Source organism: Callithrix jacchus, chromosome X, assembly GCF_049354715.1.
Source record: "Callithrix jacchus isolate 240 chromosome X, calJac240_pri, whole genome shotgun sequence".
In the NCBI taxonomy this organism is placed as follows: Eukaryota; Metazoa; Chordata; class Mammalia; order Primates; family Cebidae; genus Callithrix; species Callithrix jacchus.
In genome coordinates, this window is record NC_133524.1 from 149,605,953 (window position 1) to 149,619,107 (window position 13,155).

At 61.4% G+C, this 13,155-nt stretch overlaps 2 protein-coding genes across 11 annotated transcripts in view; one reads left to right on the plus strand and one right to left on the minus strand.

The window, feature by feature from the left end:
- Positions 1 to 510: 510 nt before the first annotated feature.
- Positions 511 to 8,334, plus strand: SLC6A8 (solute carrier family 6 member 8). 2 transcript variants are annotated; one of them, XM_078363625.1, is made up of 14 exons: positions 511 to 901; positions 2,321 to 2,452; positions 3,201 to 3,450; positions 3,884 to 4,016; positions 4,855 to 4,989; positions 5,076 to 5,179; positions 5,270 to 5,394; positions 5,674 to 5,786; positions 5,898 to 6,035; positions 6,112 to 6,214; positions 6,301 to 6,401; positions 6,479 to 6,649; positions 6,833 to 7,004; positions 8,012 to 8,334. In XM_078363625.1, the coding sequence occupies exons 1-13, from the start codon at positions 640 to 642 to the stop codon at positions 6,971 to 6,973; spliced, it is 1,908 nt and encodes a 635-aa protein (XP_078219751.1). In that variant the 5' UTR covers positions 511 to 639; the 3' UTR covers positions 6,974 to 7,004; positions 8,012 to 8,334. The 2 variants fall into 2 exon arrangements, with proteins under 2 accessions (XP_078219751.1, XP_002763443.4); XM_002763397.6 differs by having other exon boundaries at positions 6,833 to 8,334.
- Positions 8,335 to 11,815: 3,481 nt separating this feature from the next.
- BCAP31 (B cell receptor associated protein 31) overlaps positions 11,816 to 13,155 on the minus strand; it is a 28,077-nt gene continuing 26,737 nt past the window's right edge. For 5 of the 9 annotated variants that reach the window (XM_035288038.2, XM_035288037.2, XM_078363628.1 and 2 more), the window contains exon 8: positions 11,816 to 12,271. In XM_035288038.2, coding sequence (XP_035143929.1) covers positions 12,233 to 12,271 — 39 coding nt within the window. In that variant the 3' untranslated portion in view covers positions 11,816 to 12,232. Of the gene's footprint in view, positions 12,291 to 13,155 lie in introns of all 9 variants that reach the window. The other 4 variants (XM_035288034.2, XM_035288033.2, XM_035288035.2 and 1 more) reach the window with 1 other exon arrangement.

Here is a 13,155-nt window from a genome sequence, read left to right on the forward strand (position 1 = left end):
ATCACCAGGAGTCGGTTCTTAAGCGGCGGCCGGCCGGGGACTGGGAAGAGAGGGACAGTCGGAGCGTGGTGGCGAGTCGCTGAGCCCGCCGCGGCCCCGAGAGCGGCTGCAGCCGCCGCCGCTGGGAAGGAGGGGCGAGGCATTCCCGAGCCGCCGTCGCCGTCACCGGAGTCGCGGCCGAGCCGGACAGCCGCCGCGAGCCCCAGCCGGGGCGGGGGGGAGCACGGGCCGCAGGCCCCTGCTCCGGCCGCCGCTTGCAGACCGAGGGCGCCGATGCCGCCGGCGCCCCGCTAGGCTGAGTTTCGGGCCGGGCGAAGAGCCGCCCGAGCCGCCCGAGCCGCGGACAGAAGCCTCGGGAGCCGCCGCCGCCGCCGCCCGGCCGGGCCCCGCCGCCGCCCGCGCGCCCCCGGGTCCCCGACACACATGAGATTCTTCAGGCTCACTTTCAAGTGCTTCGTGGACTGCTTCTGACTGCGCCGCCCGCGCCCCGCACCCCGCCGCCCGCCCGCCGCCCCGTCCCCCGGCCCCCGGCGGGCCCGCGCCCTCGGGGCCCTCCCCGGTGCCGCCGGCGTCCCCGCCCGACCGCCGCCCCCCGCGAGAAGCCGCGACCCCGGCCCGGCCTCGCGGCCCGCCGGGGCCATGGCGAAGAAGAGCGCCGAAAACGGCATCTATAGCGTGTCCGGCGACGAGAAGAAGGGCCCCCTCATCGCGCCCGGGCCCGACGGGGCCCCGGCCAAGGGCGACGGCCCCGCTGGCCTGGGGACACCCGGCGGCCACCTGGCAGTGCCGCCGCGCGAGACCTGGACGCGCCAGATGGACTTCATCATGTCGTGCGTGGGCTTCGCCGTGGGCCTGGGCAACGTGTGGCGCTTCCCCTACCTGTGCTACAAGAACGGCGGAGGTGAGCGCCCCTGCACGCCGCGACCTACTCCCCCAGCCGGACCCCTAACCCGGACACCCGGGGCCGCCGCGGAGGAGCGAAGTCCGGGAAGTGGGTGGCCCTCGGGTACGCGGGGGTCGGGGCCGCCCCTCATCCGGCGCTGCCGCTCGGTGGCCCGGCCGGGCACCTCCACCCCCCTCACAGTCATGTGCCTCGCAGGGTGGGGGGAGGGGGCCAGCGATGCCTGCGGGGCTGCCCCCCAGACTCCAGGGCTAGAAGGAACGATTGGCCGCCGAGGTGAGAAGGCAGGCCTGTGCCTTGGGGTCTCCGCGAGGTAAGGAGCCCTGGCTGTCCCCGCGGGTCGGGCACACAAGGGGCACATTGTGTGGGCCCCCCCACGTGTGCATACACACGAACACTCACACACACACACACAATGGGCCACTCTGTCCCTCCCCCTGTCCTCCCCTCCCCTTGCGGCCCTCCCGCCCCTCCTCTCTGGCCGGGGCCTGGAACACTGGGTGCCGGAGCCAGGCTTGGGAAGCCTGCGGCCTGGCCGGCCTGGCGCCGCCACTGGACACACTGCATGCACGTCCCATGCCCGCCCGCCCGGGCCCAGCTTAGCAACAGCGATGGGCACGCATGTGTCCTGTGACTACAAAACAGCACTGGGGTTTCTGGGAGCCAAATTGACCTGGTGATGGGTGGGAAACGAAGGTCCAGAGCAAAGGCCTTTGCCCAAGGTCAAGAGAAGGATGCCTCTGAGTAGTTGAGCGAGCCCAGCCGAGGCAAGGGTGCGAGGCCCAGAGAGGAGGAGGGGGCAGTGGAGCTGCGCTCTCCCTGCCCTTCTGCCAGCCCCAGCCCGGCCTCCCTCCTGCAGAGCCCGACTCCTGGGACTTGCTCACACTGGCCTGGCCCCTCTTCCCACACCTGTCTCCCACTTTCCACCCCACCAGCAGGGGACTTCGACCCACCCACCCTCTGCCTTGGGCCTCCCACTTGCAGGCAATCATCCCAAGTGCAGGACGGTTAGGCTTGAGCCCCCCAGGCCTGAGCACCCAGCCTTGGCACACACACACACACACACACACAGGCACGTGCCTTCACTGTGCTGCCTGAAATGGGAAACTGCATTACTAGGGACAGCCTGCGTGTCTCCGTGTGTGTGTCCTCCATAGCCGTCACCCCAAGTGACCATGGGAGTGGAAGCCCTGTGGGCCTAGGGTCCCTCTGCCACCCAGGGAATCGGGCTCCAACGGCTCAGGGCTACCGTAGTCCCACTTCAACACATTCAACCCACCCCGGCAAGACTCCACCCTGGGCCTGAGTCAGTGGCCGCCCCTACACTGACTCACCCAGTAGGAAGTTGTGATGGGCCCTTTGGAGTCTGGGCAGCCTGGCTGAGGCCGCGCTGAGCCTCCCCTGTGCCTCCACCCCCAGGTGTGTTCCTTATTCCCTACGTCCTGATTGCCCTGGTCGGAGGAATCCCCATTTTCTTCCTGGAGATCTCACTGGGCCAGTTCATGAAGGCCGGCAGCATCAATGTCTGGAACATCTGTCCCCTGTTCAAAGGTGAGCAGCCCTTGGCCAGCCTCAGGGACTCCCCTTTTCCCAGCTGGCTCCCATTTGAGAAATCTTTTCCTGTCCTGAACACCAGGCCTGGGGCCACACAATGGCACCCAGTCTCAAGGGGGACCCTGGAGATGTGCAGGCCACACAATGAACTTGGGGAAGCAGGGACTAGAGGGGTCATAGGCAGCTCCACAAGGCAAGCATGGGCCAGGCATAGCTGGGCTGGGGACGAGACCCGCCCAGCACACTTGGCACTCTAGGTGGGTAGGTCCCACTATTATCATCCCCAGGGACACTGGGGCACAGACAGGTGGAGTGACTTACTGAGGCTGCCCACTACGGAGGCAACTGTCTCCAACACTACCTCAGGTTACTAGAAACCCCCCAGCTGATGTGCACTGGAGGCTACCGGGGGGCCAGGTGGAGGCTTGGGCCTCCTGGAACCACCATGGTGGCAGTGGGACCCACAGATGGGGCCAGGTGTATGAGGCTGGAGACTCAACAGCACTTGGTCAGATGGGGCAGGACGGGAGGGGCTCACTCTGCCTTGGGTCTGGGGGTGGCTGGTGGAGAGGAGACAGGCTAGGGAGTCAGCCCAGTGTTGGGGCTCACACAAGGGGCAGTCCAGGGGAGTTGGGAGCACCACAGAGAAGGCTCCAGGAGGAAAGACAGTGGAAGCACAGCCAGCCGCGGTGGGGAGGGAGGTGGCCAGGAAAGAATCCACATGGCAAGGACTCCCCGGCCACAGGCCTGGGCTATGCCTCCATGGTGATCGTCTTCTACTGCAACACCTACTACATCATGGTGCTGGCCTGGGGCTTCTACTACCTGGTCAAGTCCTTCACCACCACGCTGCCCTGGGCCACATGTGGCCACACCTGGAACACTCCCGACTGCGTGGAGATCTTCCGCCATCAAGACTGTGCCAATGCCAGCCTGGCCAACCTCACCTGTGACCAGCTTGCTGACCGCCGATCCCCTGTCATCGAGTTCTGGGAGTGAGTCAGGCACCTCCGGGACAAGCCCGTCCCATCCCCCAGGTCTCCCTCATGGGGCCCGGCTCCAGGCGAATGGGCCTGAGGACACAGGGTCAGGATGTTGCCTGGCAGCCCATCCCAGATTCTGCCTGCCCTTGCCTGTCCTAGGAGACTGTTGGGCCAGGCGGGGTCTCGTTCTTGGGTTCAGCAATCTATCACTGTCCGGGTCACTCCAGCCTGTTGGGGAAGCTGGGGCTGCATGTAGGGTGGGGTGGGATGGGAGTGGCCTCCCACTGACCACGGGCTCCTGGGCTCTAGGCCCAGCCCAGGTAGACAAGAGGGACCCACCGAACCCTACGCTGTGGGAGAGAAGGAAGCCACAACCCCTGGGGGTAGATCCTGTGGCTCCATCCTCTACCAGCACAGGCCTCATGGGACCCCCTCCTTCCCCTAGGAACAAAGTCTTGAGGCTGTCTGGGGGACTGGAGCTGCCAGGGGCCCTCAACTGGGAGGTGACCCTGTGTCTGCTGGCCTGCTGGGTGCTGGTCTACTTCTGTGTCTGGAAGGGGGTCAAATCCACGGGAAAGGTACCACTAGAGGCATGCAGGTGGGAGGGTGGCATGGCCCTGGGAGCTGGATGTCTGTGCCAGGCACACATGTGACAACAGAAGGTGACCAGACAGTGTCTATCCCTGAGGAAGGGGGGGTGTTGAAATCCAAGCCACACTCCGCACCCTCCAAATCCAGGGCCCAGCAGCCTTCGCTCCTTGGAGGAGAGGCCCCGGCAGCCCTTGCCTCTTCCCTGTACCCATCACCTCCACTGGTGCCCTCCTAACACTCTCTCTGACTCTGTTTGGACAGTCTGGATAGACCTGGTCTGACCATCTGTTACCTGCCTGTCTTGCCTTGGGGAGCCAGAGCAGTCTGGCCACATCCCTTGGGGGCTCCTGGTCAGGCTGGGGAGTCATTTGAACAGACACATAAGACAGTGTCTAGGGCTAGGGGACATGGCCAGGTCCCTGGGAGACAAGGTCCCCAGAGCAGCATGTGGGAAGAGGGGGCAGAGGGCGTGGCAGCCACATCTTGCCTGCCTCTGCCTGGCCCAGTTCCACTCTCCAACTGCTCAGCCCCCACGTCTCTTCAGAAGAGGAGGGGGACCTGGCCCCGGCCTGACGTCCCACTTCCTGCCTGGGCCCCCAACACCTGCACTGCCCACAAACTCAAAGAAGTCCTCACAGCCCTCACTCCCCACTCCTCCATTCCCCACTGAGGCTTGCCTGCTCCCCACCGACACGTGTCCCTGCTGGGGCCCAGTCTTCCCGTAGCTTCCTCTGAACATACCTGCCCACTAGGGGACCGATGGCACTGGGAGTGGGGGTGTGGGGGAGGTGGTGCGTTGCCCCGCTGAGCAGCCTGGTCCCCCAGATCGTGTACTTCACTGCTACATTCCCCTACGTGGTCCTGGTCGTGCTGCTGGTTCGAGGAGTGCTGCTGCCTGGGGCCCTGGACGGCATCATCTACTATCTCAAGCCTGACTGGTCAAAGCTGGGGTCCCCTCAGGTGAGGTGGCAATAGGGAGGCTGCAGCAGGGCACTGCAGGAAGCCCAGCAGGCCCCTCATGCCTGTGCTCTCCTGCCCTCCTCCAGGTGTGGATAGATGCCGGGACCCAGATTTTCTTTTCTTATGCCATTGGCCTGGGGGCCCTCACTGCCCTGGGCAGCTACAACCGCTTCAACAACAACTGCTACAAGTAGGCACTGCTGCCCTGCCACCTGCGCCCTGCCCCACCTCACTCTGCCCAGCAGCCTAACCCATCCACTCTGGCCCCTCCACCCCCCAGGGATGCCATCATCCTGGCTCTCATCAACAGCGGGACCAGCTTCTTTGCTGGCTTTGTGGTCTTCTCCATCCTGGGCTTCATGGCTGCAGAGCAGGGTGTGCACATCTCCAAGGTGGCAGAATCAGGTAGGGCCCTATCCTCCACCCGACCTCCAGAGCAGAAGCTGGCACCCAGATGCACAATGTACATGAACATGCAATAGAAATGCTGAAAAGTGACAAGGATTCAAACGGAACTTGTCAGATTGTGCTGTTTTGTCAGTGTTGACAGAGGGAGAAAGGACCTCCCAGCCCCTGCTGCACGACCCAGGGTTCACAGCGCCTCCAAGGCAGGCATGGGCATGGGGGCAAATGTTGCGGGCAGGACGCCTGCTGCGAGGTCTAGAGCCTGCACCTTTTCCACAGGGCCGGGTCTGGCCTTCATCGCCTACCCAAGAGCTGTCACACTGATGCCAGTGGCCCCGCTCTGGGCTGCCCTGTTCTTCTTCATGCTGTTGCTGCTTGGTCTGGACAGCCAGGTTTGCATGGGGATCCAGGACAGGGAGCCAGGAGGGAGGCAGGCGAGGGCTGCAGGCAAAGAGAGGGGTGGAGGGTGGTGTGGGGCTCAGCCTGAGCTGCCCTGGCCACAGTTTGTAGGTGTGGAGGGCTTCATCACCGGTCTCCTTGACCTCCTCCCGGCCTCCTACTACTTCCGTTTCCAAAGGGAGATCTCCGTGGCCCTCTGCTGCGCCCTCTGCTTTGTCATCGACCTCTCCATGGTGACTGATGTGAGTGGGGTGGGGGGTCTCCCTGTAGCCTCCGGTGACCGTCTGCCATCTTCCCTCACTGGACTCTGTCCCCCAGGGCGGGATGTACGTCTTCCAGCTGTTTGACTACTACTCGGCCAGTGGCACCACCCTGCTCTGGCAGGCCTTTTGGGAGTGCGTGGTGGTGGCCTGGGTGTACGGTAGGTCATGGCTGAGGGCTGGGCTGGGGGACAGTTGGGGGGCAGGCAGGTCTCCAGCTGGGCCCTCCCGCCTCACCTCGCCGCAGGAGCTGACCGCTTCATGGACGACATTGCCTGTATGATCGGGTACCGACCTTGCCCCTGGATGAAATGGTGCTGGTCCTTCTTCACCCCACTGGTCTGCATGGTAAGGGCTGGGGGAGGTGGAGTCGGGGAGGTGGGGCAGGGTGGGGGCCCCACTAACCATGGCATTCTGGTTCGTAGGGCATCTTCATCTTCAATGTCGTGTACTACGAGCCACTGGTATACAATAACACTTATGTGTACCCGTGGTGGGGCGAGGCCATGGGCTGGGCCTTCGCGCTCTCCTCCATGCTGTGTGTGCCGCTGCACCTCCTGGGCTGCCTCCTCAGGGCCAAGGGCACCATGGCCGAGGTAAGGCCCCTGCCCAGCCCACCCTCCCCTCCCCTGCTGTGAACATTCAACCCAGCCTGCTTCCTAGCCAGGGAGTAGCCCCAACTGGGCTGGCAGGCAGTGGGAACTGGAGAAAGGCAGAAGTGGTCACCTGGGGACAAGCAGGTGTGACCCGGGGCTACAGCATGTCCTCCTCTCCTGCAGCGCTGGCAGCACCTGACCCAGCCCATCTGGGGCCTCCACCATTTGGAGTACCGAGCTCAGGACGCGGACGTCAGGGGCCTGACCACCCTGACCCCAGTGTCTGAGAGCAGCAAGGTCGTCGTGGTGGAGAGTGTCATGTGACAGTCCAGCTCACATCACCAGCTCACCTCTGGTAGCCATAGCAGCCCCTGCTTCAGCCCTACCCCATCCCTCCAGGGGGCCTGCCTTTCCCTGACACTTTTGGGGTCTGCCTGGGGGAGGAGGGGAGAAAGCACCATGAGTGCTCACTAAAATAACTTTTTCCATTTTTAATAAAATGCCAAAAATATCACAACCCACCAAAAATAGATGCCTCTCCCCCTCCAGCCCTAGCCAAGCTAGTCCCAGGCCCTCCCTAGCACCCCACCCCCGACCCGCAGTGCTGTCCTCCTCCTGTCCCTGCCATGCCCACCCCTGCCCACCTCTCCAGCCTCGGCTCTGCAGCACACCCTTGGGTGACTCCTCACCCCAGAAACAGCAGTGGCAGCTTGGGAAATGTGAGGAAGGGAAGGAGGGAGAGGCGGGAGGGAGGAGAGAGAGAAGAGAGGCAAGGGAGGGGCAGCAGAGCTAAGGCAAATACTTCAGCTGGGCTACACCCTCTCCCCCCATCCATTACAGAAGCTTAGAGAGCCAGCCAGCAATGGAACCTTCTGGTTCCTGCGCCAGTCGCCACCAATCTGTGTGAGCTTGGGTGCGAGTGCACGCGTGCGTGAGTATGTAGCGTAGATAGAGATCTCTGTCTCTCAGCAAAGCTGAATACCAGATGTAAATGTTGCCTCTGGGCAAAGGAGGCTTGTATTTTGCACATTTTATAAAAACTTGAGAGAGTGAGATTTCTGCTTGTGTATTTCTAAAAAGAGAAAGGAGCCCAAACCATCCTCTCCTTGCCATTCCCATCCCTATAAGCCCTACCTTGCCCCTCTACCCCTAGCCAAGGAGTGTGAATCTATAGATCTAACTTTCATAGGCAAAACAAAAGCTTCCAACTGTTGTGTGTGTGTCTATTGTGTGGATGTGCGTGTGTGGTCCCCAGCCCCAGACTGGATTGGAAAAGTCTGTGGTGGGGGCCTCAGGGCTGTCCCCACGCTGTCCCTTTGCCTACAAGTCTGTGGGGCAAGAGGCTGCAATACTCCGTCCTAGGTGTCTGGCCTGCTCAGTCTTCCCACCCTGTGCCCTGGGCTGGGCAGACCCCCAGGAAGGGACCCCGGGCACAGCTTCCACCTCCAGGCTTAAGGCGGATATACTTCCTGCACCTCCAGTCTTCCGTGTGGCAGCTTTCACCCGCGTATGTCTGTGTCACACCCAGTCCCGAGACAGCTGAGTGACCCTGAGAAAGGCTTCTCCCACACCCGGACAGAGGCTGGAGGGCTGGGGCTGGGTGAGGGTGGCAGGCCTGCAGGGACATTCTTACTGTGCTAAAAAGTCACTGCAAACATAGCAATAAAAACATGTCATTTTCCAAAGCGGGCTCCTGCTTCCGCCTCTGCTGCTCTAAGAAGGGGTTGGGGTGCAGGAGGTAGGGGAACCTCCTCCAGCTGGAGCTGCTGCAGCAGGCAAGGCTCTGCTCTGGGGGCCTCTGCAGCCCAGGTCAGCCGTCTTCTGGGGACTGGGAAGGCAGCAGCCCAGGGAAAGCCTCGTCCCCTGGAGCGGAGGCACTTGGGGAGAGCAGGACGAGAGTGAGCTGGAGAGCAGCCACACCAGCAGGAAAACCATGGGTGCTGAAATTTTCAAATTGTTGCCCCAAGAATTTGTCACTGAACAGGTGGCCTTCCAAGATCCGAAACAGGTGATGGGGCAGGCCCGGGCCAGGCAGGTAGCAGCGGAGGAGTAAGTCTGCCTCAGGATCAATTTTGAAGGTGCAGCCAATAGGGGTTGTGCGTGACCAGGATGCAGGGCTGGAAGAGGAGTTAAGGATGACAGACTTGGCCTGAGCAAGAGGAAAGATGGAGCTGCCAGGCCCTGCAACAGGGAGGCAAGGAGAGAATGATCCAGAGTCAGCCTTGGGTGTGTCATGCAGGAGTGGCATCCAAGTGGAGATGCCTAGTTAGCAGGTGGACGTAGGAGTTCCAGAAAGTACTGGAACTGAAAGAGATGGAACTCTGCAAGTTCTTACCACACAGATGACACAGAAAGCCCTGAGCCTGGCAGAGCTCACAGGGAAGCTGTGCACCCCAGGACACGATGAGAGGAGCGGGGGAGGTGCGGCAGCGGGCAGGGAGGACGCCCAAGAGTGCCTGGTGGTGCCCTGCAGCCTGACCCAGTGAGGACCCCTCACAGGTCAAGGAGGGGCAGTGTCCGGCTCCGTCTGTCCAGCGCTGCTGCTGGTGAAGGACAGTGACCTACAGAACACTCACGGGGTCCTGGCAAGGGAGGCTTGCATGCAGGGGTGTGTAAAAGGCTGGTTGGTGTGGGACTGAGAAAAGGGGTGGTGGCAGCCCAGTGTCAGCTGCAGATGGAGAGACACAACATAGTTCATCCAGACAAGGGAATATGAGCTGGCCTGGAAAAAGAAGGGACTCCAACACGACACAACATGGCTGACCATGCAGGGCGTCTGTGAGATGAGCCATCATAAAGGATAAGTGCTATGGGGCTCCGCTCCTGTGAGACAGGGTCTTACATGAGAGAAGGGGCATCCACAGAAACAGAGTGGCAGTTTGAGAAAATAAATTCTAGAGGTAGATGGAAGTGGTGGCCACATTTCATGCTACTGAACTCCACTTAAGGATGGTGATGATGGCTCATTACATATACACTGATGACACTATAAACACATTATATATACACACACGTTTTACCATGGTAAGAAGAGGCGGAGAAGAACTGGAGACAGCAAGTACAGACAGGTCCTTCGAGGGGCAGGACCCGGTGCACAGGATGAGCACATGGGACCCCACCCGCAAGGGCTGGGCGCTGTGGTGGGGCAGAGCAGGAAACGCAGTGGGTGGCCCAGGCAGGCACGGAGAGCACCAGGGATGGGAGCCTGTGAAGGGGGAGCAGGTGGCCCCTCAGAGCAAAGTGACAGCTTGGGTTGCTCCCTCCGCATCCTGCCCAGGACTGCTACTGTGCTATGGCCGAGGCCCTGCTTCTCAGCAGGCAGCACCCTCTATAGAGGGGCTTTACTCCTACACTTCTGGAGCCAGGGGAAGGACCTGGCTTGGAATATGGCCAACCAAGAAAAGCCCAGGTGAGAAATACACGGACCAGACAGGGAGCAGAGAAAGGAGCAGCAATGCAGTCCCTCAGCCAGGGACTCTGGAGCCTGTCCTTTGGGCCCCACCCCTACCTCTTCAGCACGGCTGTTTCCAGTTTTCTTTCTCTCCCTGCGAAGCCTCTCCTCTCACCATGCCTACACCTTCCAGAATCCTGCCTGCTGGCAGCTCCCAGACCTCCAGCCTGGCCCTCCTTAGCTGCAAAGGCGCTTCCCAACGTCCCTCACACAGCCCCTACCCCCAACTGACTCCAACTGTCCTGCAGCCCACGGTCACCCTCAGGACCCCTGAGCTCACGCCAGTTGCTTCATACACTGCCAGCCAGGTCTCTGCCTGGATGACAACCACCTTCTGCAAATCATTCTCCACACCTCAAGGCCAAATGCCCTCCAAGCCACCTCACGCACCACAATGCTACCAAACACACAGAAAAGAGACATTGAAAAAAGGAAACTTCACAGAGGTGTCATTGAAACTGGGTCCTGAAACAGAGACACCATTTCCTCAGGACTTAGCTCCTGCATCAGGATGCCCACGGCTGCAGATGCCCTGGAACAGACACTGATCCAGGAACATGCGACCCTGCAGGCCACCCTCCAGTCCAGGCTGGGCACATGCCTCAATTTCCAGCTCTAAGAGCCTGTGCCCCTGATCCATTATTGTTCCATCCCCCCACTAGAAAGGGCAGTACCCATTTGGACTTTAGCCTTTCAAAGCTCAGGGAGGCCCAAGGTAGCTAAGAACACTTCCTGGAAAAGTGGGATCAGCCTTCGGCCTTGGCACAGCAACCAGAGGGCATGGCCCACATGCCCCTACCCCCAGACACCACCTCCGAGACTGCCTGGAAAGGGACAGAACTCATCTGAGTATGGTAAAGGGTGATGGGAACCACCGGCCTGGACCCGGACAGGGCAGGCAAAAGCAAGCACGTACAGTGGGCCATCAGCTACCCTGCCAGCATCAACATCCTTCAGGGGTCCCCTACAGTTCCAAGAGACACACCTCTAACCTGCTCCCCGACCCCTCCACCCATTCCTCATGCAGACACCAGGCATGGCAGAGGTCCTGCAGGAGGAGCACGGGGCTGTGGGCAGGGGCTGCCTTCCTCATGTGCTGCTGGAGAGCAGCACAGTGCAGGGCCTGGGCACGGGTGCCAGGCGGAAAGCCCCGGTCCTGACCCCACTTGATGTGGGCCTGGAAGACACAGCTCCGAGGAGCCACCTGAGGGATGCCCTGGAGCCAGCACAACACTGTGTGGCAGGCATACACCCAGCACGTTCGCAGGGCTGGGGCCCCGGCTCATTCCCAGCCCCTTTCTGCCTAGCTCTGCCCTGGGCCAGCTCCAGGTCACTGCCAAGGACAAGTCTCCTCTCCCAGCTGGCATTAGTCAGAGGTCATCCTGCAAACCTTCAGGAGGGGTGGGGCAGGGAGTGACTAGTGGCGTTCTGCCATGTTCTGTCTATCCCAAATGTGACGACGAGGAACCCAGAGAAAGCAAGCAAGTCTTCTACCCGGAAGCCTCGCTGGTTTACTGAGCCTCCCAAGCTGCCCACACCCAGGGAGGCAGACAGGAGACAGACTCAGCGGGTGGCCCTGAAGCGGGGCCTGGTCCAGCCCGGGAAGCAGGAGGGCAGAGAGACCAGGGCCTTCAAGAACAGGTGTGAACCCAGCCTTCAGTGGGGGAAACAGGTAGCAGAGCCCTCTCCGTGGCCGTAGTCACATGCCGCACACATACACACCATAACAACTTTTATTGCCCTCAAGAGAAACTGCAGTCCACTTGCTTCACCCGCCCTCCTTCGGGACCAAAGAAAACACCCAGAGGGCAAAGCAAAAAGGGCGTTCAAATCTATAGGAAGCCAACCCCACCGCAAGCCAGACTGCAATTAACTCTGCCCTCCACACTCAAGTGTGGAAGCTAGGGCGACAGGCCTGGCCAGGCCGAGCAGGATGACAGCAAACGCATTCTGAACCTGTAGTGTGCTGGGAGAGTGTGGACAGGGGCCAAGATGACGAGCTATGCACTGTGGAAGGGAATGGGGGAAGCAGAAGAGCACGAACAGAAGTACCAGAGGGAGAGGCCGGCTCTCAGGAAGCAGCAGGCACGAGCCAGGTGGAAGCCGGCTGCAGGCAGTGGGGAGGGAGGCCCTTACTCCTCCTTCTTGTCCGTGGGACCATCTACTGCAGCCTGGAAAGGGACAGAAATCCTACAGCAGTAGGTTGGCTGGGCCCACCCCTCCCCTGCCACCTGTAGCCCCGTGCCCCCTGAGGCCCAAGCTTGGTTCCCCTCTCCCCTAACAACAGATATTCAAGTGACCAAGGGGTCCCCTTCCCAGCTGTACCCGAAGGCCTGCCAGGGTGGGAGAGTCAGCCCTTGCCCACACTCTAGGGAGAGCCCTGGACCTAACGTCAGCCAGGGAGGACCGCCAGGACCTCACTGGGGACCGAGTTCTGGCTGTGGGGATAAGCAAGGCCTGCGAGGCCCTTTTAAGACCTGATCAGGCCCTTCCCAACTCTGCACACCTTTGACAGGTGCCCTCAAGGCCCAAGTCCCATCAGCAGAGCCTGCCCATAACGACGGTATAGGCGCCCCCTTTGGAGCTGGGTCCTTCCTCCCCACCTGCTGTGGTGCCCAAACTTGGGCCGCCAAGCACCAAGGCCAGCTGTCCAAATTTGGGCATATTTACGTGGCCCTCACTCCCAACATCAAGACCACCTGGGCTTCCAGACGCAGCCTGCTGCACCCAAGCTAGTCTGAGGACTTGGACGAGGCCTGGGGCAGCAGGCAATGTCAACAGCTAGCGCCTGCTGGGGGAGGCGCCTTTTTGGCACCTTGTGCCCTCACTTGCCCAGGGGTCTTTGCCCCAGGCCACACCCGCAGCACTCTAGGAGAGAAAGCCAGCAGTGGGTCCCAGAGTTTCACCTGCTTCTGTTCTTGATGGGGCCACAAACCATGGACTGAGTGTGAGCACAAAGGCAGGAAGGCTGAGAGCCTAGTCAGCCAGCACCACTCCTGACGGCTACCCCTCTCCTGCCCAGTGGAGAGCCCCACGCAGCAGGGCAGAGGCGGCC

Bases quoted from the DNA above. Each gene is read 5' to 3' on its own strand.
- SLC6A8 (XM_002763397.6), top strand. From the start codon at position 640: ATGGCGAAGAAGAGCGCCGAAAACGGCATCTATAGCGTGTCCGGCGAC. The intron at 6,036-6,111 runs GTGAGTGGGGTG...TCTGTCCCCCAG, and splicing joins ACCTCTCCATGGTGACTGAT to GGCGGGATGTACGTCTTCCA. The intron at 6,402-6,478 runs GTAAGGGCTGGG...TCTGGTTCGTAG, and splicing joins TCACCCCACTGGTCTGCATG to GGCATCTTCATCTTCAATGT.